Source organism: Osmerus mordax, chromosome 13, assembly GCF_038355195.1.
Source record: "Osmerus mordax isolate fOsmMor3 chromosome 13, fOsmMor3.pri, whole genome shotgun sequence".
NCBI lineage: Eukaryota > Metazoa > Chordata > Actinopteri > Osmeriformes > Osmeridae > Osmerus > Osmerus mordax.
This window is the reverse complement of record NC_090062.1, coordinates 9,845,824-9,870,910: the sequence shown is the minus strand read 5'-3', so window position 1 is coordinate 9,870,910 and position 25,087 is coordinate 9,845,824. Positions and strand designations below refer to the sequence as shown.

General features: G+C 47.5%; 3 protein-coding genes across 3 annotated transcripts; 2 read left to right on the top strand and 1 right to left on the bottom strand.

Moving 5' to 3' along the window:
* The first annotated feature begins 1,040 nt into the window (after positions 1 to 1,040).
* On the top strand, positions 1,041 to 4,137 carry mns1 (meiosis-specific nuclear structural 1). The gene is made up of 10 exons (XM_067248759.1): positions 1,041 to 1,161; positions 1,465 to 1,689; positions 1,780 to 1,907; positions 2,002 to 2,104; positions 2,191 to 2,420; positions 2,635 to 2,851; positions 2,942 to 3,049; positions 3,180 to 3,437; positions 3,516 to 3,641; positions 3,745 to 4,137. Exons 1-10 carry the CDS (start codon positions 1,159 to 1,161, stop codon positions 3,853 to 3,855), a joined length of 1,509 nt encoding a protein of 502 aa, XP_067104860.1. The 5' UTR covers positions 1,041 to 1,158; the 3' UTR covers positions 3,856 to 4,137.
* tex9 (testis expressed 9) lies at positions 4,007 to 7,409 on the bottom strand. The gene is made up of 12 exons (XM_067248760.1): positions 7,348 to 7,409; positions 6,859 to 7,001; positions 6,701 to 6,764; positions 6,526 to 6,605; positions 6,404 to 6,449; positions 6,190 to 6,266; positions 5,883 to 6,049; positions 5,690 to 5,772; positions 5,411 to 5,584; positions 4,724 to 4,858; positions 4,459 to 4,593; positions 4,007 to 4,356 (listed from the first exon to the last, which is right to left on the bottom strand). Exons 1-12 carry the CDS (start codon positions 7,357 to 7,359, stop codon positions 4,282 to 4,284), a joined length of 1,191 nt encoding a protein of 396 aa, XP_067104861.1. The 5' UTR covers positions 7,360 to 7,409; the 3' UTR covers positions 4,007 to 4,281.
* Positions 7,410 to 7,742: 333 nt separating this feature from the next.
* LOC136955391 (DNA-binding protein RFX7-like) lies at positions 7,743 to 24,461 on the top strand. The gene is made up of 10 exons (XM_067249086.1): positions 7,743 to 8,129; positions 11,776 to 11,809; positions 14,569 to 14,654; positions 14,960 to 14,998; positions 15,523 to 15,645; positions 16,575 to 16,691; positions 17,514 to 17,598; positions 17,774 to 17,981; positions 18,391 to 18,680; positions 18,778 to 24,461. The coding sequence occupies exons 1-10, from the start codon at positions 8,011 to 8,013 to the stop codon at positions 22,252 to 22,254; spliced, it is 4,578 nt and encodes a 1,525-aa protein (XP_067105187.1). The 5' UTR covers positions 7,743 to 8,010; the 3' UTR covers positions 22,255 to 24,461.
* Positions 24,462 to 25,087: the final 626 nt, after the last annotated feature.

The window sequence follows — 25,087 nt, the reverse complement described above, 5'->3', positions numbered from 1 at the left end:
CCCTATACTTTCCTGGACTTTGGTCTACATTCAGACACACGCTGCTATACTGCTGGTCCTTTCCTCGGCCTGCCTGGCAGAGTGGCACAACACGGAGGACATCTGACGGTGGACTGGGAACACTGCATTGTTATACTACAGTAGGGCCTATATGGCATGCAGAAGACCCTACACGTAAAACATGTTGTATAGGCTATTTGAGGCTAAAAAAATAACTATAGCCTATTAGCCTACTATTACTAAAGAAAGATGAAGAACTAAACAAAGCAGAGCATGTACAGATAGCGGAGTGGGGGTGTGATGTGCAGCTTTGTACCAATGTTTGGTTTGGTTTGACCTCCCCCTGGCGGTGATGTGTTTGAACAACTCGGATGCACCTGACCTTAATATAGGCCATAGGGTATGTAAGGCGAGTGTTTAAACTGGATTGTGCAATGGCACTAGTTTTAGAGTAAAATGCCCAATATCTCAGTGGCACATACTGTATGGACGTTTTTTCCTGCCTTAATACAAATGATAAATTACATGCTCATTTCAACATTTCATGTTTGATTTGAGCACTTAATTATCATTTGAATTATGGCAGGAAAAAACTTCCCTACAGTAGCCTATGTGCCACTGAGATATTAGGGCATTTTACTCTAAAACTCCTTATTACTGGACTAGGAAATTGCCATAAAACACTACACTTTTTTAGCCTTTTGATGTGTAGGATTGCTTTGAGTGTATGTGGTAGTGAATGCGTGGCGTAATGAAGATTTTGTGATTGGTGATTAAGCGGACTGAACTAGTTAGTGCATGCGTGGCGTAACGAAGATTTTGTGATTGGTGATTAAGCGGACTGAACTAATTTCTATGGCTATGCAGATCAATACTACTTGCTCTCATGTGCTCTCGCAACCCAGTATATCTTACCTCTCATGTTATCACCCTTTCTACCTCACCTGATGAACGGAAGGAGGCGACATACTAGTAACCAATTAGATTCGACTTTAGGATTAGGCGCGGCGTAACCAAGACTACAATAAGAAAAACAAATGGAGAAGCATACGAAGTTGGTGATAGCTAGCTAACGTTATCCAAATAAATGCATAATTCCACACGCCGTACCTAGGAACACATTACGTGATCAATAAGGATTTTGACAACGCAGATAATATGGTAGGCTAAACCCGCGAAGATAATGTTTGTCTCGATAAATGTTAGTCTACCAATGTTAGCTCGCCGTCTCAAACACAATACCTACCTAGTCTAGCCAGTTAGGCTACTGTAGCTAGCACCACGGTACTCGTACGGTTAGAGTTAGTGGCAGGCTGTGCACTCACGCAGTAGCTAGCTAATGAAACACCAGCGCGGCTACTGTACCAATACTCAATTCAAAAACTGGATTATATGATAAAGGATGAATCACTTTAGTATATAATAAAAATCATCATGTTTTTTTGCAACATTTGCTTTTACTAGGCTTCAATGAGCCAGCGTCGCAATATGACGCACAGCCAGCAGCAAAGGATGCTGACAGAGCTTCGACGGCAGGAGGATCAACGAGAACAGCAGACCAAACTCATTACTAAAGAAAGACAGATTCAAGCCAACCTTATGACTGAGGATAGACTTGAGAAGAAGAGGTACCTGCGCAAGGTGCAAGATGAGCTCCATGAAACACAAATTGAAGATGCTCTTCTTAAGGTATGAATGCAACTTGCAAATGTGACCTTAGTCCAACAAGTGTGGACACCTGTTACAGCTCCAAACGTGATCTCTGCCTCACTCTCACAGGCCGAGGAAGATAGAATATACAAGCAAAAGCAACTCGAACAAGAAGAGAGACTGGCACAGGAGCTGAGTCGCATCAATCATGAAAAGTGTAGAGATGAGAAGATGAGGCAGTACATCAAAGAGAACAGGTAGTTGCTACTGTCAGTATTTTAGACAATTCTCATGTAAGTCAAGACAATGTCCTCACCAAGTAAGGCTGGGTTTTCTTCTCTACATTTCCAGTGTTGAGCTCCGTGAGCTGGAGGTAAAGCTCAAGTCTGCCTACCTGAACAGGGAGAGGGCAGCACAGATAGCTGAGAAGGAGGCTATGAGATATGAGACAATGGTGAGTGGAGTCGGGTCGAGTCGGGATGGGGTGTAGCCTAACTTTGTTTGTGTGTTGTCATCTATTGTTTCTCTTTCTGACACCAGCGCCAGGAAGCAGACACAGCCCATAAGATGAAGAGTGAGCACGAGCGAGCGTCTGTAGAGCAGGACAAGCAGGATCAGCAGCGGTACAATGAGTTGGTCCGCTACCAGCAGGAGCTGGAGCAGCAGCTGGAGGAAAAGGAGCGTCAGAGACAGCAGTCCTATCAAGAGTTCCTCAAGGAGAAGCTCATGGTGGATGAAATCGTCAGGAAGATCTACGAGGAGGATAGAATGTGAGTAGGCTCCCTGTCCCTCATCCTCCCTCTTCCTCCCCTCCCTCTCCCTCATCCTCCCCCTCCCTCATCCTCCCTCTTCCTCCCCCTCCCTCATCCTCCCTCTCCCTCTTCCTCCCTCATCCTCCCCCTCCCTCATCCTCCCTCTCCCTGTCTCTCATGCACACGCCTCTCGCCGAAGCAGACTCATGCTGGTTTATCCTTGATCTTGCAGGGAGATGCAGCTAAGGCTGGAGAAGATGACGGCCACCCAGAGGTACATAGAGGAGTTCAAGAAACAGCAGGCTGAATGGAAACGCATGGAGCGGGAGAAGATGGAGGCAGAGAACAGACGCATCATGGAGTTTGCAAGTTATCAGCAGAGGAAGGAAGAGAACAGGATGGCCAATGTGCAAGAACGAGAGATGGCCAAACAGCACCTACACCAGATGGTAGCTAAGCAACTCCTCTATGTCCGTCCTGTCAGCAGGAGCTGTGTTTTTGTTTGAACTGCAAGATTGATGCGTCTTTCCTCTCTGCAGCTCACTGAGAAGATAGAGAGGGAGAGGCTGCAGCGCGAGGAGATGGAGCGTGTCCGGGAAGAGCTCTGCATGGAGGAGCAGGCTGAGGCTGCAAGACAGAAAGAGATTGTAAGCTAGTGTATCTTCTGTCTATCCTCTGTCATCGGTTCACCATATGTCTACAACACTGGCCAACTGGAGTTTGTGGAACCTGTTTTCTGAAGTAAGACCATATTACTGCTTGATCGTGGTTAAACAGGAGGAGATGGAGAAGAGGATCAGACAGAGGCTGGAGATTCAGCAGACCTGCCAGCAGCAGATGGCTTTCAAGGAGCTGCGTAGGCAGGCGGAGAAGGAGGAGGAGGAGGCCTTCCGACAGATGATGATGGCCAAGTTTGCTGAAGATGACCGCATAGAGCAGATGAACGCCCAGAAACGGCGCATGAAACAGTTGGAGCACAAGCGTGCTGTAGAGAAGCTCATGGAGGACAGGAGGAAACAGTACCTGGCTGACAAGGTACATGTTCAAGGGCCTTATTATACAGTGCTCTGCTGAGCAGCAAAATACTAAGTTAAATGTGAATGCAATTCACAGGAACGCGAGGCTGAGGAGAGAGCCATCGACCAGCAGAGGGAAGACTTTCGCAGGCAGATCATTGAGGAGGAGAGACAGAAGCTGCTCAAACTCCATGCAACTAAACTGCTGGGTTATCTTCCTAAGGTAAGTACTGGAATACTTCTTAGTTTACAGTATTTTATTTGTTTTACCTTTAAACTTGACACAGCACAACTTTTGTGAACAACAGTATTGTCATCAATTCTAGGGGATATTCCGTGAAGATGACTTGGAACACTTCGATGAAGACTTCAAGAGCAACTTCAAAAAACGTCAGGTTGACATCTTCTCTGAAGAAGGCTGGGGAGAAGATGAATGAAGTCTTTATTTACCACTAGATGGCAGTGTTAAGTCTTGCTGAGTTTTTAGTAGAAAGGGGGTAGAGGTATTGAATTAATGGAGTGATTAGCTGCTTACCACAACATCCTAGTCTTATTTCACAGACACACAATACCCATTGAATACAGGTCTTCTGTCAATAAAAATGATTAGTTTATTTCTGTAACAAAATTATTTTTATTACATTAATAATGCAACTACTTTGGAAAATATGAACATTTTAAAGGCATAATTAAAATAAAATGAAAAACTTTTAAAACAGTATACAAATTCTGTTTTTCAATGGTGACCCTCCATGTGAAGCCCTGCATTGACAGATGGGCAGGCCACAGTATGCCAGTGGTTTAGCTGGAGATGAGACCCAATGTAGACATAGGTCTGGGTTTTCAGAATCTTTTAGGAGTCATTATTTCCCCCAGTCCAGAGCTTTCATAAACTCCTCTTCTGTAAACGACAACATCTTGGCAGCTTCAAAATGCATCTGATTAGAGGGATGTGAATAGGAGGGATGAGGAAAACGTTAATAGGGCAACTGGTATTAGCAGGACAATTACCCACTACTGAATGTGGTACCGTATCTTACCTTCTGCCTTTTAAGGATATCTATCAGTTTGAGTTGTTTCTTAAAACCCACAATTAATTCAGCTTTTTGCTTTTCCAGCCTCTTGTTCTCTGATTGTAGGACTTCCATCTTTTGATGCTCCTGGGTTACATTATCCTAATGTGTTAGGATTACATAAATATAGCAGATGCGTTTGTTACTGACAACCTGTAGAATGTGGAATCTGAATGCGTACACTCTTTAAGCTGGTCTTGGCTGTGGATCTATGTGGCGATGGTCGATATACCTTGCTCTGTTGCTTGATCTTATTCAGCTGGGTCTTGGACCTCTCCAGCTCCTCCAAGGCCCTGTTCAGACGCACCTCCACAGCACTGTGGTTGCTCGCTGCCTGTGTCTGGGCTCTCTTCAAGCCCTCCGTTTCCTAAGATACACAATAACAACGCAAGCAAAGAGATTTGGACTGCTTTAGATGTTCAGTGATTTACTGGAGCACCATCATTGTTATTAGCCCTGGGGGATTAACAATGGTGCTTGTATAGAATAAGACAACACCATGTGTACTGACCAACCCGTCACCAGTCCTGCCTGTTGGACAGCCATGTGTTGGTGTTATGATCGCTAACACAGTGAGTCATGTTATACAACCATGGTTCACCCTTGCCTGGTCACAGCAAGGGCAGCGTTGCCGGGGGATTTCTCTGAATTCCAAAGATATCTGTCACCGGATCTGTGTGCTATTGGCAGCCCGAGGAGAGGGTCACTTTCCATAGCCAGGCTAAAGCTTTTAATGAGCCTATGCCTGGCATTCCCCTTCGAAGGCTTGGTTTCAACCTTTATTAACCACCATGTCTGTGCTATAAACCCCACTCAGAAATGAGACATCAACACATTATCTCTGTATATGCTGTATGTGTACTCAATGAGTACTACTCATCAGTGACTAGTGATCTGAGGAGCCATGGTGATCACTCACCTTCTGCAGAACTGCAAGCTGCTGCTTTAGTCCTTCACACTTCCTGCCAGACTCCTCAGCTACAGCTCTGTGCTTTTCTATCTGGCTCTGCTGAATGTTAGTGGTCTTCTGTAATCTCATTCGATCCTCCTCCAGCTCCTTGACTTTGGAGCTCAGACTGCTATTTTCATCATCCTTTATAAACCGATAAATAGATTTAATTATTATTTTTTTTTTACTTCAGACTTTTTTAATTTAAATAATTGGTCAATGTGCAACAGGAAAGACATATCTCCTTACCTTCTTGTTACATTCATTTGATAATTGATTTAGCTCTTCCTGCATCACCCGAAGTTTTGCCTTCAGAAACCGTATTTGAGAATCTAGAATACCAAATGTAGTCATGTTTATTGCCATTATTGCCAAGCAACAAATAAGCATTGGCTTACTAATGACCAATTAGTTAATTAAATTGAATTAATTATCCATTGACCTGATCCCATCTCTTCTCCAACACTTGGCATGACATCATCTGCGACATTATCATGAGTGTCACCATCATCCAGCTTCCCCTCAATATTCTGGATGGTTTTAGCCAAGGAGAAATCCACAAAATCCTCTAGAACGGCTACATCATCAGCCACATATGCCTTTGTAGTTCTGACACATAACAAGGAAACAAAGTCAAGCTATATAACAGGAGCAACCTGTCCTTGTTCTTAAACATCTTCTATTACCTTATATCGTATTAGTGTAAATACAGTGGCAGGATTACAGCTGTAATCCACATTGATTCTTACTGTGTCTTTCTTTGGTTTCCGGGGGAGTGTCTTTTTGGAACCAAAGTTTTGGAACCAATCTTTCTTTTTGTCACCACCTATGCAAAGTGAATGTTTAATGGATGATAACAGCACAGAATACGGTTCATATGCTCTTGGAATTGGGTGGCAGACCAGCACTGTGTTTAGAATATAAACTTGGATGGATGAAATTGGCTGCTGCATATGACGATACCTTTGCACTGGGCTGCTTCAGAGCTGGTTCCAGCAGGTTCATACTCCTTAACACAAATCAATAAAAGTTGTATATTGTTCTTACTCCAGACAGTTTATTAATATTAAATATGTAGTCCTCACCTGATATCCTCATTTTCATTCTCAAGGTCAACATCCAGGTGGGAAAACGGAGGTTTGGACAGGACTTCATGTTGCTCCCTCTAAATGTGATAAGGCCCAGAAGTTTAAAGACCAACAATGTGTGAGAGGAAATGTTTAGTTTAATAATGTGAGTAAATTGTGCAGGAAAACGTACCATAACCTGTTCCGCTTGTCTCACAAGATCAGCCGTTTTCGCCTCCAGCTCAGCGTTCAAACGCCTACGATTGGTAGAAACAATTACCATTGAATGTTTACATCTACCTGGTAACTTTATATATGTAACTTGACAATCAAATGGACAAATTGCCTTACTTGTATTCCTCCTCTTTAGCTAGAAGGTCCATAGCAGGTGGTTTCCTGGATGAAAGTTCAGTGGCAGGACGTCTTATAGTCGTAGACATTTGGGAGTGGGACTTTTCTGCACCACTTGACAGCGGTCTTTTGACATTCTTGGTCTAGAAAAACCCAGACAGACAGCATCTATAAATATATGTATCGGACAAGGTAACGACCTTTTAAACCAGTAGCGATATTGAAAGAAGACAGTCAAATTGCACTGGATGTTATCTAACGTTTAGTTTGTAATCTAAACCAATCAGCTAAGCATGCAGCTAAGAAAGCAGCTAAGCTAAGCAGCTACAGTACTGTTGCGTAGCTAGTTTGAGTGGAGCTGATCCACTTTAAAGGTTAGTTATCAGTGCGTGGTTCGTTTCTGCCGCTACAAATTGAATTTTAGCTCCACAGCGTCAGCTACAATGGCCAGGCAGTATGAAAGGAAAGTAATTACAGCTAGTTCCGTACCTGCATTGCCATCGCTGCTAAAGGAAGTTAGCGTCCAATGTTGCATAGCAACGACTGTGTGTGAGAGGGGGGGTTGGTGTTTTTCTGCACTCTGGTCATGCTGCCAGGGACGGAAGTGGCACTCCTACTAATAATTTAAGACCATGCAAACTTGGCAAAGGTGTGAATTCACCATATTATATTCCGAATAATTTCTAGATACATTGTTAATGTTTGACTGTGACTCGACCCCCGTAAAAACTGTGGTTGACGTCTACGCTACTACTACTACTGCACACATTGCGCTTGCGCAGTACCGTCCTTGCCTGTCAGCAGCAGAGCAACAACAGTGTGCAGCATCACCACCAGTACTAGGGCTCGCGCACGCACAGACGGATCTCGAGGCTGCGACGGAATCCTGCTTGAAGCGTACATTTTCTACTCATCTGTTTTATATTTACATGCATTTGATTTTCTCTATGCATATGCTCGGAATTTAACCGTTGGACCATGTTTTGTTGTCGCCGTTACTCTTATCGGAACTGAGGCTAATTATCTAGCGAGCACATCGAACGGAGTGACTCCGTAATGCTCCACAGTAAGGACAGAACTGGTTTCCTGAGGTCTATGTTGGGGCCTGCTTGTTGAGATCCTCCTCCTCCACCCATCCTGAACCTCACCGTGATGGCAGAGGATCAACAACAACCTGGTCCTTACCGAATAGGCACCTTACCACCACTGGTCCCTGGTCTGCAGGGCACTGAGGCGAGTGCACTGCAGCTCAAAATAAAGAACTCCATCTGGTAAGCAGCTAATGGTGGCTAGTTACCATCTTCATTTCATTAGCTAGCCGGCTAGCTAGCTACTTTACTTGCAACTGCAACGCCTCCTGCATTGATGTAGCTAGCTGGATAGACATTTAATAAGCCAGCTCTCAGCTCGCCTCCCCCAACCCCTTATCATATCCAGCGATGTTGAACTTGTCAACAATTTGCGTCAGCGACAAGTTCTCATTCTAAGAATCGTGGTTACATTTAAATTATTAGAAATATTTTCATTTGCAGTACAGTACCCTAGCTAACTGTCGATATTGTGGGCCCATTCGGTGTATTTCGATAACTTGTAGACCCCAAATAAATGTCCATGTGGCTAACTAGTTTGCCGTGTCCCAAATATTCTCATTACATCTGACCGGCGGGTGGGCAGCATAAGGTTACTTCAACTGTGCCTAAGCTCGAGTGATAGGCGATACTAGTGATGTACATTTGAGAGTTGCAAGCACAGTAAGTAAACGCTGCCATGAAACGATCTGTCCTTGGCTAGCAGTTTTGGACAACCCCTCTGGAAAGTTAGGATTAGGCTACTATGTAGTAGAGGCTGAGACTGAGTAACTGGTATCAGTTCAACTGTCACATTTAGCACCATAATTGAGTGCTAAATGTATTGTTTGTGTATTCTTATCTTAAATAGCCACAGAAATTCACACAATAAAGATATAGCTATTTTTATTGTATTAGTATAACACCAGAAAATATCGTCTGAACCTATTATTTGTGTTGAATAATGTCGAGTAAAGCTTCAAGTGTATTTTGGACTGTGAAGCTGGGATACACTTGTCGAACACTTGGCCTTCAAGCGCCCTATAGATATAAAGTTTTCTTCATTCATCCTCAGATGTTCTCTCTGTAGACCAGTAGAGGGGGTTATCAGAGTAAAACACAGATGAACAGGATGCCAAGACAAGAACCATGTCACACACTTGTCAGTGGAAATTTTTTAATTGACTTCTATCCTAAAGAATGACACCTGGAATAAAATGTTTAATCGTTTCTTAGATTGTGTTATACCAAGTGAATATGGTTGTTCCCTCTTCATTGATGTGGGGTTACGTGTTTAACATACATTATTGTGTTTGCGTAGTTTTGTTCCAAAGCAGTGTAATACAAAAGAATAGAGCTTTAGAATGCAGCCTTGTCAGTGATCCACTATGGTCCAGTATGCTTTAGTGAAACATGGTAAGTGAAGGAGGCAGGCTGTAGAGATACAGTGTAATTAAAACAGTAGGGGAAGTGGAACAAAATAGGAAGCCGGGGGTAAAATCACAACACAATGAGAAGGATAGTCTTCAAAGAGAATAGGAAAGGAGCTTCACCACTGGCAAACATCACATAGGATTCAGGGGGACCAAACATCACATAGGATTCAGGGGAACCAAATGCAAAAAACGACTTTCTGCTTTCTTTGCCACCATCGGCTAAGAATTTAGGCAGCAGATTCTAGGTTTGTTTGTAGTAGGAGGTTTACACAGCTCTCCATGCAGTGTGAACTGTCAGCATAGTAGAGCTGGGTGTCTACTGGCGCCGGGATGAGGCGGGCTGGGGTCAACCCACTCCCCTGATGAATTCTTCAGAATAGCTCCACTGTGTCGCCCCAGAGTCCAACTACTGTCTGTCCTCGCTGGGGTGTAGAGGCTAATTGCAGGCAATCCTCTTTCTGCCTGAGGCAGCCATGTTGAGGGAGGCGGGCAGACAGCAGCCAGGCTTGTCGTCCCTGGCAGCCACGAGGGTTGTTTACGTTCTGGAGGAGGGGATGGGGAGGGGTGGAGGGGGAGGGGGAGTAGGCGGGGTCTGGCTCATCTGCTGTCTTTGGGATTGAGGGCTTCTTCAGAAAATGGTACAGTAAGTTTATTTAAATGAAAAGAAGTATAATTGTTCCCCCTATTCTTATTATTCTTTAAATTATATATTATGTAAGCTTTTTAAAAAGATCTTGGTAATATGTAAAATGTTTGTTGAGATTTGGGCATTTTTTGAATGAGAATGATAATAAGAAAGAAATAGGTGTAGAATGTGCTGTTAGTAAATAAAGATAGGAATATGAGACCTGAGGATGTTATCTTCCATGAACTGATTGTTTAGGCTGAATGAGGTCAGGCCAGGCAGGGTGAGTGGGTTCATTCTGGAGCTGATCTCCTGCTGCCACAGGCCAGCCTCACACACACACACAAGCTCTCCCTCAGCAGGTCCTGGGCTCCAGACCTACAGGCCTGGATGCCTCAGGGCCACAGAGGCTCATATCTTGCTGTCATACACCAGTTATCAAATCTCAGCGAGGCAGCTGTTGGTGTTACTAGCAGTGTGGTATGTCGCTCCATGTGAAAGGTCTGGAGTCTTGTTTTGCCAAGAAGGGAGTCATGTCTGCGCTCACTGAATCAAAGTGTGGCCATTCTGAATGTGGAGCAGTGAGCACTTGGAAGGTAGAGATCTATGTTAAGCATCTTCTCTTCATACAACAGTGGCTTAGCTAGCAGAACTCTCTCTGTCCAACCTTACCTAGTAACAGCTTAATAAGCTCTCATCAGCACAGAAAATCTTTACGTCACCTGGTAACAGTCAATTACAGCTATCTCCCCCTGGTACCTACTAATAACAGACCTGATTCTGACTTAGCCAGAGTCACCTAGCTACAGTCTAACCTGCCCTGTCTCCTAACACTCAAGGCCTTCCTGAGGCCTTGAGTGTTCAGGAGGTAAACAACCGTGCCTTCACCCGGTGCTCAAGTCCTTATGTCTCTCCCTATGATTCATTGTAGTTTGCGATGCTCTCTCCCCATCCCTCCCTCCCTCCCTTTCTGTTGTCACACACATGTACAGACACACGCATATAAAATTGCAGGCCTGTAGAATCACACCATGAGCCTGCCCTCTTCTCGCATGACATTTCTGAAGGCTATGGAGTTGTGGAAATAGGTGTGAAGGAGAAGTTACGTGTTGTTTTAGTGTGGGGGAAGGGGGGTAAGGTGGTGGTGTGGAGGCTGGGTGTGAGGAGGAAGAGGAGTGTGAATTATTACCCAAGTATCTCTGACAGGGATCTGGGTAATATGTGTACAATATGTCAAGTGTAGGGCTGTGCCGTGGGACACAACGTGCTTCACCGCTCTTTCTTTGACGAAAGGTCAAGTGAGATCTTAGTGTTCCCCTTTTTGGGGTTATATACTGGTTCATACATTTACATTTAGTCATTTAGCAGACGCTCTTATCCAGAGCGACTTACACTAAGTACAGGGACATTCCCCCGAGGCAAGTAGGGTGAAGTGCCTTGCCCAAGGACACAATGTCAGTTGGCATGACCAGGAATCGAACTGGCAACCTTCAGATTACTAGCCCGACTCCCTCACCGCTCAGCCATTTGACTCCCATACTGGATCCTTCAGCTCCCTCTCTGGCCCCTAGCCCTGCTGGGGGGCTGATATTAATAGTTCTGTCAGACAGGACGTGTGTGTGTTTGTGCCTGACAGCATGTGTTCCTGGGATATATTGGTGAAGCGGATGGGAGCTCGTCGCGTGCTCAGAATTCCTCACATGTATTAATATGTATGTTCCATGCATGTGGCTCTCCCATTGCTCTTGATCGTCATTCTAATATTGTGTCTGTTTTCCTTTATTTTCAGTAAATCTGTACAATCAAAGGTGGATAACATTTTGGTGAGTATTCTGTGGATGAAATGGTGCTCCCAGTTCTTGTTTGGTGTTCCTGTGTTCTGCAGTGTTCTAGCAAGTGTTCTATGTTTAGGTGGTAGGCCTAGCCCATGTCCACTGTCACAGTAGAAAGTATGTTCTATAGCTTATCTACTAGAGTCAGACTGTCAACCAGTCAGTCAGCCCATTAGTTTGCCAGCCATTGAATTAGTCCAGCCAATCAGTCAGTCATTCAACCAGCCAATCAGTCAGTCATTCAACTAGTCAATCAGTCAGTCAGCCAGTCAGATGCTAACCCATGCTTTCCAGACAGCAGTGCTGTGTTGCAATCCCATTTGCCACCTTGCATCAGATACTGCAATTAAACTTTAATGTCTTCAGTTGTATTCCATAACGATCCCTTATATTCATTTAGATTCAAGAAAACGTTCGTTTTTATTTGCCTCTGAAGGATGTCTAGGGGAGAAACAGGAGCCTGAGTGGTGTCTCCTGGTAGGCAGTGCTTCCAGCTCTGTGTTCCTCCCAGTCCCCTGTTGTCTCAGTGCCTCCAGCTCTGTGTTCCTCCCAGTCCCCTGTTGTCTCAGTGCTCTCTGGATCACATCAATAATAAATGCTGTGTTGATATTCTGCTTTAGTTTCCTGCCTCAACACAGTGTCCTACAGTGATGACAGAATGTTCTCTTGGGAAGCCCCGCTTCTTCATTTCTGGTGTGAATTCTGCCTGGAGTAATGTGTGTGTGTGTATAGTTGTGAGTAGTACGTGTGTGTAATCGTAAGTAGGGTTTGTGTCTGTGTGTGCGCAGTATAGAGTTGAGGGAGGCGCAGGCAGGTTAGGTTGGGCGGGGACTATGTTAAGTGTCCCTGCCTGAGGTCAAGCTGCAGGTATCTGGAGGAGGTCAGGCTGCAGGTATCTGGAGGTCAGGCTGCAGGTATCTGGAGGAGGTCAGGCTGCAGGTATCTGGAGGAGGTCAGGCTGCAGGTATCTGGAGGAGGTCAGGCTGCAGGTATCTGGAGGAGGTCAGGCTGCAGGTATCTGGAGGAGGTCAGGCTGCAGGTATCTGGAGGAGGTCAGGCTGCAGGTATCTGGAGGAGGTCAGGCTGCAGGTATCTGGAGGAGGTCAGGCTGCAGGTATCTGGAGGTCAGGCTGCAGGAACTGTATCTGGAAGAACTCCAGGGAGGATGAGGTCATACACATTGAACAGCTCTGCTGGTGTTTTCCCAGTTAATACTCTGTTATGATGCTCTTGGTGCCCAGACACACACAGACAGGAACATCTCCTCCCCTATATGTGTTCGCTGGCTGTATAAAGAACAGGCACCACCATGGCTGGGGCACATTCTAATTTACCTTCTCCCCCCCCCCCCCCCCCCCTCCTTGCTGATGCTGCTCAGTGGCTGATAACTTTAGCCATTGGTGAGCTGCTGTTCCCCTAGCAACAAAGAGGCGAATAGAAAAGATGGAGGGGACGTGTCTATTCTTAGAAACCAATAGCTGGTGGGTGGGGAGCTGGTGTGTGTGTGTGTGTGTATGTATGTGGGCGTGCGTGTGTGTACTCCTTGGTGCATGGTCCTGAGTCCCCCTGCCTGTCCACTCTGAGGGGCGTGTGTTGGCAGCGGGAGGCGGGGCTTCACCATGCTGGGTGTCGAACACGCTGGGCGGGAAGACGGAAGAGCTCACCCAGTCCAGCAGCACCTCAGTCAGAACCCCCCTGCCTCAGGAAGGGCGACCATACCTGGTCTGTATGGCCAGGACACCCTCTTTAACACATCCCAGGTGACCAGGTTCTCTCAGGCCTGGTACAGGCTAGTGACCGAGGCCTCTCTGGTCTGATACAACAGACATGGTGAAAACAAGAGCTTGTTTACGCTCTGCTGAGCCAGACCCGGATTAGTGCTCCCTGGGATTACTGCTACCTCAGAGGACCTCCTCTCTGGGGGGCGGGGGTAGTATACCTCCCCATGATCACGCTGGCTATCCTTACTACTATCACTGTTTTCACTGTCACTGGATAGTATTACTACTGCTCTCACTGCTGGTTTCATTATCGCTGGATAGTAGTGTCACAGCTGGGTAGTATCCCTGCTGGTGTCATAGCTGATATCACTCAGTGGTGTTGCAGTGCCCTCCAAATGCAGCACTGCATTCTGGGATGTGTGTGTGGATGCTGGATGTCTTCTAGGATCAGCTTAACTGGACCTGGGAGGTAGCTGGGTGGTAGCTGGCTCAGGTGTCAGTGAGAAGCTGGCTCAGGACCTCAGCGGCCTGTGGATCTGATACAGCCATCAGCCCTACACACACCCTCTTTTTTTCTCTCACACACACATTCTCTCTTACTTACACACAAGTTTTCCCCCCACGCCACCCTCACAATAGAAACATTGTGATCTCATTAAGAGATTTCCTCGCTGGGTTTGTTACTGCTGCAGGGATGAGGACCCCCTGTGGGGCTCTATGCACACACACACGCGAGCACATACACACATTTTAAAAGCTTTTTACACGCCCAGTGAACCAAGGGGGTTATGACTGCGGTTTTAATTTGACAACTAGCCCAGTGTATCGGTGACCTGGGACGGTGGGACTTGATGGTGGCCTGTCTTTGCAGCCTGTAGTCGAATGTGTTCTGTGTGTTCGTCTGCAGGTTCCTCTCTGCAGAAGGCAAAGGTAGGGGCATAGGAGGGGTCTGGAATCTCCAGGTCTCTTAGTGTGGACATGAGTCAGTTGGTGTGGCTTCTTTAACTCTTGTTTGTCTTTTACCTACAGCAAGATGTGGAAAAGTTTACAGACATCGAGAAACTCTACCTCTACCTTAAGTTGCCTTCTGGGCCCAGCAGTTGCACTGAGAAGAGGTGAGGAGTGTTTCAGTTCAATACCTGAGTTTGTGTACATAATTGGAATTGTTGGTCACATGACTGTAAACACACAAAATGTCTCAAGTTACACCCTATGTTTTCACAGCAAGAAGTCACAAACACACACACACACTCCCTATCTCTCTTACTTTCTCTCGCCTCTCTTACATTCACTGATAGTAGATCATGACAATATCATACCTTGTTAATAACGTAATTATCCATAATTCCTACTTGTTCTCCACCACCTCTACTCCCACCACCTCAACACCCCAACCCACCACCTCTACACGTGGCTGCAGGACTGAGAGAGGGTCTACCAGTCCTGGAGCTCTACCATGGTACATGAATTCTGCCTTCAGACACACACAAAGGGGGCTGGGGTGGGGTGGCTTAATAAAAAGGCACAGAACGTAGAAAGAAGGAAAAATCAGATATTCTACCCAGGACCCTTGGTGCCAGGGTTCCCGCTTGGTGCCAGGGTTCCCCCTTGGTGCCAGGGTTCCCCCTTGGTGCCAGGGTTCCCCCTTGGTGCCAGGGTTCCCCCTTGGTGCCAGGGTTCCCCCTTGGTGCCAGGGTTCCCCCTTGGTGCCAGGGTTCCCCCTTGGTGCCAGGGTTCCCCCTTGGTGCCAGGGTTCCCCCTTGGTGCCAGGGTTACCCCTTGGTGCCAGGGTTCCCCCTTGGTGCCAGGGTTCCCCCTTGGTGCCAGGGTTCCCCCTCAGTGCCAGGGTTCCCCCTTGGTGCCTGGTATCCAGGCTGGTTCTGAGCAGGCCTTCCCTCTACGCTCAGTGGGCAGTTGAACTCTAGTTTGAACTCTCAAACTAGAGTTACTAGTCAGTGATCTCCTCTGTTCTCCTCCGCTCAGCGACCAGAGCTCCATGTCCTCAAGCCGCACACAGCAGACGCACGCCTTCAACTGGATCAAGGGCCAGCTGGAGGAACACCCGGAGACCTCGCTGCCCAAACAGGAAGTCTACGACGAATACAAGTGGGTGTCTCACTGTGTGTGTGTGTGTGTGTGTGTGTGAGAGAGAGAGAGAGAGAGAGAGAGAGAGAGAGAGAGAGAGTGAGAGAGAGAGAGAGTGATGTGTACAGTATGTATGCATGTCCAAGCAGGACGTGTATGTTAGGTGTCACTGGGAGGATGGGGAGGTTACACTCTACACACATGGGTCATCATTACTTCTGAATGTGTAAAGCTGCATTGTATGTGGTTCACATTGAGCGATTAAGGAACTCGTTCTGATCCCTTGTACTGGATAACTGTACTGGGGGAGTGTTTTACTGCAGGTGTCCAATGTACTACTGACTGGAAGTAGTGTCTGTTGCCCCAGACTAGAACCCCGGGGGTACTGATGAACTGATGATGCGGCTGGGTCCTATTTTAGAGTCCTAGAATACCAGGCGGTTGGGTTTCATGGAGAGAGGAAATAGAACTGTTTGGTATTTCAACTGTGCTCTGCTTCAGGGCGATCACCTGGAGTCCTTTCAGATGTCGTTTTGTTACACATAAATGTGCTTTGGACATTTCTTGATGTGAAATAAATGCTGCAAATGTAGTTCATGTAATTTAATGTAAATTGTCAATACAATTTTACCTTATGTCTTCAGCCAACAACAAAGAGGTTATGTATGTATATGTTGTATTTAAGTAACTGTGAGCCAGACCATGGTTATTAATAGTGGTCTAAAGCTTGGGAAAAGTTGTCCCCCATGTGTTGGTAAGATTGGAATGGAAAGTGTGTGTGTGTCATTGAGCTGCTATGTGTTCTGTTGTATAAGAGTTAAGACACTCTGTTCTGAGACCTTCTCTGAGGTGACATTTACGTTAGAGTTTGGTTTGAAACTAATTCTGTTTCTTCTGACGGATATTTCAAATGTCTTCTATTAACAACAAGTGTATGTATGTCTTTTCAGGAGCTATTGTGACAATCTCAACTACCATCCACTGAGTGCGGCAGACTTTGGAAAGATCATGAAAAACGTCTTTCCAAACATGAAAGCTCGGCGACTGGGCATGAGAGGCAAATCTAAATATCCTTTAATCATTGGCTGTTACTGTCAGTCCTGTCTGGATCATGGCCCTGTCTGCTACACCAACATCTGTTGTCTCTGTTCACGAAGCTGCTAAATATAGAGCTAAACTTAAATCAAATAAAGTCTCCTCTCTCAGAGTGCTGGAGAGGAGGACTCAGTTACCATGTACCACCATGACCTTCAAGAAATATCTCTGACTCTCCTTTTCCATGAGGTCAAACCTCCAAATGGACCACAGAAATCTGACATTACTGGGCCACGGTGAAGGGTGAGGTCAGGGTTGTCCACATAGGCTGGCTGCTAGAGTAGTTTCAAACATTACTTTCCATGCAAATCAATCTCTGTTCTTAACTTGTGGTCTTGCTGAAATACATTGTTTGTTTGTGATGGTTGTGAGGGCAACTGATACCCAATATCTAGCCCCCAAGTAAATAAACCCCCCTCAAGTTGTTCACACCACCAGCCCCTTTCGCGGTCCAGTTGGTGAAGTGGCTGCACGCTAGCGCGTGTGTAGAGGGACTGGCTGGGTCATCGACTGCTTTGGCGGGACCTCCGGGGGTCAAGCTCTTGGCTGTTCGATAGTGTGACCCTCCTGAGTGTGTGGGAGAGCACCTGCTGCTCCCCTCACACGCAGCCCTCTCTGCATTCACTTTCATACACACCTCTAGTAGGCCGCCGTTAAGGCCGGGTGGGGAGGGGTCAGAGGGAGAGGGAATGTCCCTCGGGTTGGGGGTGTGTGTGAGTGATAGCTGATCCCTGACTCCAGTATGATGTCCAAGTATACATGCTAGTTTGACCTTAACCCCGCCCCCCTTCTACGTACTGCTATAGTGGACTGAGAAAGAAGGCCTTCGTACACATGCCATCTCTCCCTAACCTGGAGATCCACCAGACAGGAGATGGGGTAAGTTCTCTCACAACATCCTCATCTCTGTCTCTCTCAAGATAACACCATGAAAGTAGGATACCCACTGAAACTCAGTTCACTGCACTGTATATATTTCAATAGTACTAGTTTAGGCCCTAACTATGTGTTTGTGTGTGCGTACGTGTACGTGTGTGTGTGTGTGGCACCACAGTGTGAGGTGCTGGAGGCGTCAGGCCAACTGTGCGGGCCGGAGGAGGAGGTGAGGTCAGCAGCCTGTGGCCTGGTGTGTGAGTGGGCCCAGAAGGTTCTGAGTCGCCAGTTTGATGCTGTGGAAGACTTGGCACGCTTCCTGCTCAACAGCCACTACATTGGAACCAAGTCTGTGGCGGCACTCACCGTCATGACTAGCACGCCCACAGGTATGAGAGGAGCCCATTGTCCCACAGTTAGACATGCCCACAGGTGTGGGAGAAACCTATTGGCTGGTAATTCTGCACGCCCATTGGGTACGGCAGGAGCTTATTGGCTCACAATTACCCTTACAGTACAAGAGGATCTACTTGTTCCAGAGTGTTGTTTGTACTTCTCACAGAGGTCAGCATGCCTGTTCAGACTGGGGAGCCTGGTAGTGATGTACTCTGACATAACAGTAACAAACTGTTAATGTTCAGTAGCTCGACCATGTGATAGTAGCCTTTTTTCTACTCTAATTTTCACTGTGGTAGCCAGTGGAATGGCTCCATCTGGTGTCCATATTCAGTAAATCCTCCAACTCTGGAGTTTCCTTCGTTAATGTGTTCTCTGTGCGTTTTGTTTTTGTGTGTTCAGGGGTGAAGACGCCCCTGCCGACCTCAGCCTTCGTCCCCATGGCGGAGGCCCACCCCTTCCAGCCACAGGTGAAGACGCTGCCCTCGCCTTCCCCCTCCATCCACGCCAAGCAGCAGCTGCAGCGCAAGCTCCAGAAGAAGCAGCAGGAGCAGAAGCTCACCTCCCCCCTGCTTGTGGACACGCACGGGGGCACAGCGGCCTCCACCTCCCTCCCCTGCGGAAGCCCCGCCCTCCTCTCCCCCCAACCCACCATAGGGATTGTGGTCGCCGCAGTCCCCAGCCCCATCACGGTTAGCATGCGGAATTGGCCCATTATAGAATAATACAGTTTGTAACTTTCCTCATGCATCATGCGTTATAGCTGTGTGTGTGTCTGTGTGTGTGCAGGTACAGAGGAGCCGGCAGCTGATGTCTCCCAGTCCAGTGGGCTCCACAGAAGGGAAGGTTCTACCAGTCAACTTCCAGGTGGTGACCCAGCCGGTGCAGTCTATCCGGCAGAGCCCCAAGCCTAGCCAGAACTTCTCTGCCAGCCCTGTGGGCGACCGTTCCGCACGCCAACGCTACGCCCAGATTCTGCCCAAGCCTTGCTCCACCAGCGCCCTGGCCCTGCGCTCCCCCCCCACCCTGGTCTTCACCAACAGCCCCATCCAGACCGTGGTGCCCACAACCCACGTCAGCTCTGTCAATGTGGTAAAGATCTCCCTGGCGCCCAGCAGCAGCACCCCCACCCTCAGCAGCTCCACCCTGCGGCCAGCCTCTGCCGGCCTGGCTAGCCCCGGGGGCTCTGCTGGCCCCCTCCTGGCCCCTGTAGCCAGGCAAGGCAGGGCCCCCACCACCCCCACCATGGAGGTTAAGATGGAGGCTGAGGCCTGTGACACTCAGGAAACAGTGCCAGTCCAGAGGATGGTGCCCCGGGCTGCCAGTCTGCCTGCCCTCCAGACTAGAGGCTGCCTGGGCTTAGAGGCCGGGGCTGGACTGGGGCTGGGGTGCACGCCCCCCTCAGGCTCCCACAGCACTGTGGCAGCTCCAGCTGGCAGCAATAACAACACTAGTAACAACAGCACTTTGTATCTGACAACCTCCAACCAGACCAGTAGTTATGCTGGGTCACCAGTGGGTGACTCATTGTCCTCCAGAGAAGGCTTCCAGGCCCTAAGGAGTCCCAGAAAACGCCCCGGCATGGGCCCAGAGCCCTACCCCTCGCCCGTCAAGAGGGTGTTCGTCTCCCAGCAGGCACTAGGAGGCGGCAACGGTCCGAGGCAGGGGATTGGTGCTGCAGTGAAGAAGCTCCCCAGGTCTGGCGCCCCTCTCCGGCCAGAGAGTGCTCCAGCCACCGCCATCAGCAAGGTGACTGTGAAGCTCAACTCCAGCACCCCCACCAGGATCCTGGCTCTCTCTGACCCTCCCATCCGACGCTGCGGCTTCCAGACCGTCCGTCCACAGCGCGCCCTGCTGGGAGGAGCCACCCCCATTACCATGGACACCAGCAACATGGGGGCCAGTGGCGCCCAACAGCAGCAGCCCCTGCCTGCCCCCCCCGCCTGTAACCAGCTCCAGAAGATCTCCTCCATGGGAGGGATGGGGAACTCCCTGTGGTCCGGGGGAACTCAGCTGGAGGTGGGGCAGCAGCAGCAGGCCTTTCCCCAGCAGATGGAACCAGCAGACCAGACGGAGACCCCGGTCCTGGAGCCTCTGCTGGTTCAGAAACAGGACTGCGGGCCGACGCCCATGCAGACGGACATGGACTACTTTTTCACCGACGACGACATGACGCAGGACAGCATTGTGGAGGAGCTGGTTCAGATGGAGGAGCAGATGAAGCTCAACGGCAGCCTGGCTTACTGTGCTGATGTCGATCTGCCAGGCCAACAGGGGGCAATGCAGGGAGGAACCATGTCCTCCAACCAGACCGTGACTCCATACTACCACTCTACACACAGCAGCACCACACCTATACACACCCCGACCCCTAACCCCACCCCCACCTCTGAGATGCTGGGGGGGCAAGGCCTGACCAGGGAGAGCCCCTGCTCCCGTGTAGCCCCCAGTACCCCCGTGGACAGCGCCTTGGGCAGCAGCCGGCACACCCCTATCGGCACTCCCCACTCCAGCTGCAGCAGCGTGCCTCCCAGCCCCGTGGAGTGCAGAAATCCCTTTGCCTTCACGCCCATCAGCTCCAGCATCACAGGTTACCATGATGGCAGCATGGTGTCCAGTAGCCCGGTCAAGCCCATGCAGCGGCCCACAGCCACCCATCCTGACAAGGCCCGGCTGGAGTGGATGAGCAACGGCTACAACACGAGCGGAGCGGCGTCTGGAAGTGGCATCAGCATCCTGCCCAGCTACCAGGACCTGGTAGACGACCATTTCCGGAAGCCCCACGCTTTCGCTATCCCAGGACAGAGCTACCAGCCCCAGAGCAGGCACCATGATGGGCACATGGGCCGGCTCACGCCCATCTCTCCGCTGCAGCAGACCTCCATTCCCGCCAAGCAGGAGGGCTTTGCGGTACCCGCTCCTCTGGACAACAAGGCCGCCCCGTCCGCCGTGGGTGCCGCCTTCCGCTGCCGCAGTGTGAGCCCTGCCGTCCGCCAGCGCAACCTCAGCGGGAGCACGGCGGCGCTCCAGAACATCCCCCGGACGCTGGCGTCCCCCTTCAGCTCCCCCATCACCCCCGAGGTGCTGAGCGTCCTGGCGGGCAGCCAGGCGGAAGCGTGCTCCAGCAGCGTGGCTCAGAGGAGCCAATCAGTGCCATTGAATGTGATGATGCAGACTGAGGTGCTGCCCATGCAGGCCAACAGCCAGAAGATCACCAGCGTTCTCCTGAGCAAGATGGACGGGGATGGGGACGACGCAGTGCGAGGGCTCGGCATCAACAACATGCCCTCCAACTACACTGCCCGCATGAACCTCAGCCAGATCCTGGAGACCACGCCCAGCTTTCCCAGTAATGCCAACCATCACACACTGGCCACACCTGGCAGCAATGCATACGAGTTCCAGAAGCCAGGCTACCTCATGAGGAAGGAGCAGATGATTCTGTCTACCGTTGACAGCCACTCACAATCAGCTCCTGGAGAGCAACGGCTACACCAGCACCAGCCACAACAGCAACTTCAACAACAGAACCAGCCACAACAGCAACTTCAACAACAGAACCAGCCACAACACCAACTTCAACAACAGAACCAGCCACAACAGCAACTTCAACAACAGAACCAGCCACAACAGCAACTTCAACAACAGAACCAGCAACAAAAGCAACTTCAACAACAGAACCAGCCACAAAATCAGCTTCAACAACAACACCTTCAGCAACAGCTCCAGCCACAACAGCAACTTCAACAACTTCAACAACAGCACCAGCAACAACAGCTTCAACAACTACAACAACAGCTTCAACAACAACTACAACATCAACAGCAAAATAGTCAGCCCATGCTACCAGCAAACAACACACTGCAAAACCAGCAACAACAACAGCAGCAGCTGCAACAACAACTCCAACATCAACGGCAGCAGCTGGACTTTAGTACCACAGTCAAAGAGCTACTGGCCTCTGACAGCCTTCCTACTGGTTCTGATCTGGCGGGCCAGGCCTCAGAACCTTCCACAGGGTCACCAGGTTTCCCTGGCGACATGCGTCTGACCTCGGAGCTGTCCAGCAGCATCAATGACTTGAACGCCCTGGACACCAATTTGCTGTTTGACCCCTCCGGCCAGCAGGGGGCGTACGGAGACTCCACCCCTGAGGAGCTGCTGAACGATCCTCTGTTCCAGCAGATCTGCAACGAGACTGCAAACTCCAGTGGATTTGATTGGTTGGAAAGCAAAGACCAGCCCACTGTAGGATTGATGGGTTAGGTGAGGTCAGGGTTCTCTTGTATTTTTAGTGGGCTGGGTTTTTATTGTTTATAACGTTTTTTTTTTTACCTGTCTTTGTAATTTTTTACGTTGTACAGCAGGTGCAACGCTCTGGGTACGGTGACTGTCCAATTGAAGTGCCCAGCTTTAGCAGAGATGGTCTGTCTTTAATGATGCAGGTTATGTACCCCCTCCCACATCGCCACCCATTACTGTACAGAGCCTTTAAATCAAAGGGGGGAAGGGTTTACTTTTAATAAGATGGACGGATGATATCACTGCAAGATATATCTGTTTAGATGGCTCTGTAGCAGCTAACCCAATCCTTTCATTCCATGATTCTATTAGCGGAATGATGTCATAATAATGTAATAAGCATATAATAGTAGCCTATAGCTTGTTTTTCCCCCCTCCCCTTTAGATCTTTTATTTTCAGCAATGCACTGACTGCATTGATTTGGATAATGAAAGGTTGTAATTTTACCGTTGGAAAGAATGCATCAACTCGTTGAGAACGGGTGATTGATTACAGGTGCACTAGTGAAGATCAGAGTGTGAATAAGGCATAAAACCCAGGGAGAACGACAGGTAATCCCAGCAGGTGCTTCTAGAACATCCTAATGTTCTGGAATTCTAACCTTCAGAGCCTTATATTCATACCAAAGAAAAACAAGTCAATCATTGAGATGTAGAAATCCAACCAATAGAATCTTTAAATTACAATCACTGTCTCAAGGTTGAGTTACTTTCTGTAAGATGTGAGCTGAAACCTTGTTGGCTGTATATAATTTTCCTTCAATAAGAAAAAATATGAAGAAATAGTTAACTGACTGACAGTTAACTGATAACTTTGTAGCACTGGAAGATATGCTGAGAATCCCACTACTGGTCTGGTTAATGTAACCTGTGTAGCAGGACAATGTCTGGGCTTATTTGGTTCACTGTTACATGAGTGTTCCTCTCCTTACAAAGCCCCCATTTGTAAATATGAAAGCTCAACATTAAGAACTAAAATACACTGTATGGACCTTTTATAAACTGATACTGTGCACCCTCACTAACACTATATATATATATATATATATATATATATATAGGTGACTTTGAGTCAGGAGCCAGCAGACGTATGTGTTGCAGCTGGCACCACAACTTGTATAGATAAGGCTGTGTGTGTGTTTTCATTTGTTTCTCTGATCTTTTTTGTTTGTTTGCTTCCTGAGATTTATAGGGCCCTCCTAATTCAGAGGAGACATACCTTGAGTGAGAACATAGCATGGTATTTGAAAATGACATACATAACCAGGTTGCATATCTTCCTCTGACAGGTGTAAACAGGAAGTCTCAGAGGACACAATGATTTCATGGTTCATATTACAGTCCACTCAAAAGGTTCATCTTATTGCACTAAACTCCCCGTGAACCTGAGCACCTCTGATGGGACAGAGGTATTGATGGAGACCCACAAAATATTTTAAGATCTGAAATAGAAAAGATAAATAATTTAAAGTCAATCAGAAATATGACAAAGTAAATTGTCTTCTTATGTAGCAATGTACATGAATCTCAATGAGATGACTTATCTACTGTATTCTCCTATATGAGAATATAAAACTATCTAGTTATCTAAAGGAGTAAAAAGGACAAATATTATCAAAAGAATCATTCAGTGTTGATCAATGTGTGCATGCATGTTTAATTCTATTGTATAGAGTATTGTAACCACTGTAAACAAGGACTGGTCCTGTCATACAGAAAGTTTGAACTTTTTACATGAGTTTCTTGCATTGTTTGATGTTTACTAACTCATAAATCATTTTTTTTTCTTTATGTTCAGTTTATGGGTCCGTTCAGTTTTAAACTTTTGGTGTTTTTACTTTATCTGTGATTTAGAAAAAGAAAAAAAAAACTCTTGCATTTGTATTTTTAAGAAACCCTTAAAAATAAGCACTGATGTTTGTACCTAAAAGGAAACGGCATTAAGCAGTGACCCCCTGACCCGGTAGAGACACCCTTCATCCTACACTTCATCTGTTACAACTATCCTCCGTCGTGTTGTTGTCCAAGTACAGTGCTCAGCAAACCGTACAGTCGTTTGATAACGTTGCCATAGCATTTCAGCCAATGTTATCCTCTTTCTTTTTTTATTGGGGGTGCTCAATGATGTTGAGATTTTTTAAGTGGTTTAAAAAACCAATAAACTTTTTTTAAAGTACATAAAGAACCTTGATTTCAGTCTGTTTATTACCAGGGAATGTATGATTTTGGGTGCGGTGATCAGTCAGTAATTTGATAACAGGCTGACTGGTGGAGCTCAGAGAAACGATGCGCATGTGGCCTCGCTCACACCATCTGTTCCTCGGTAAGACTGTTTTGAAGCCTATGCTGATTTTAGTTGGTCAGATGAGGAATGATAAGAACCTGAACCTTGAGATTAAGAAAACTGAATAGCAAAATGTTTTTTGCAGGATTTCGCACCCTCCGCCGGTCCACCAAAAACAAGACCGGATTTCATTGACTAATTGCACATTTCCCAAATGGTCATAAATTGTAGTGACATAAACACATGGTTTTAGAGAATAATATAAGGGCATCGTGTATGGAGGTCTCTTAAAGTAAATAACTTTACATGATAAATTGATTTCTGTACCTTTTCAAATTACACATCTATGTGTCATTTGCAAATGACACATAGCAAATCTATCCCTGTAGAACCAGCTCTACTCGGCTTTAGTCAGGGGACTTCCTGCGACCGTCTCCTGTCAATGCTATGTCAAACTACGTGAGTAGGAGGCGTGGCAGGGTGGCAAGGGAGGAGGAGGAGATGGGTGATAAT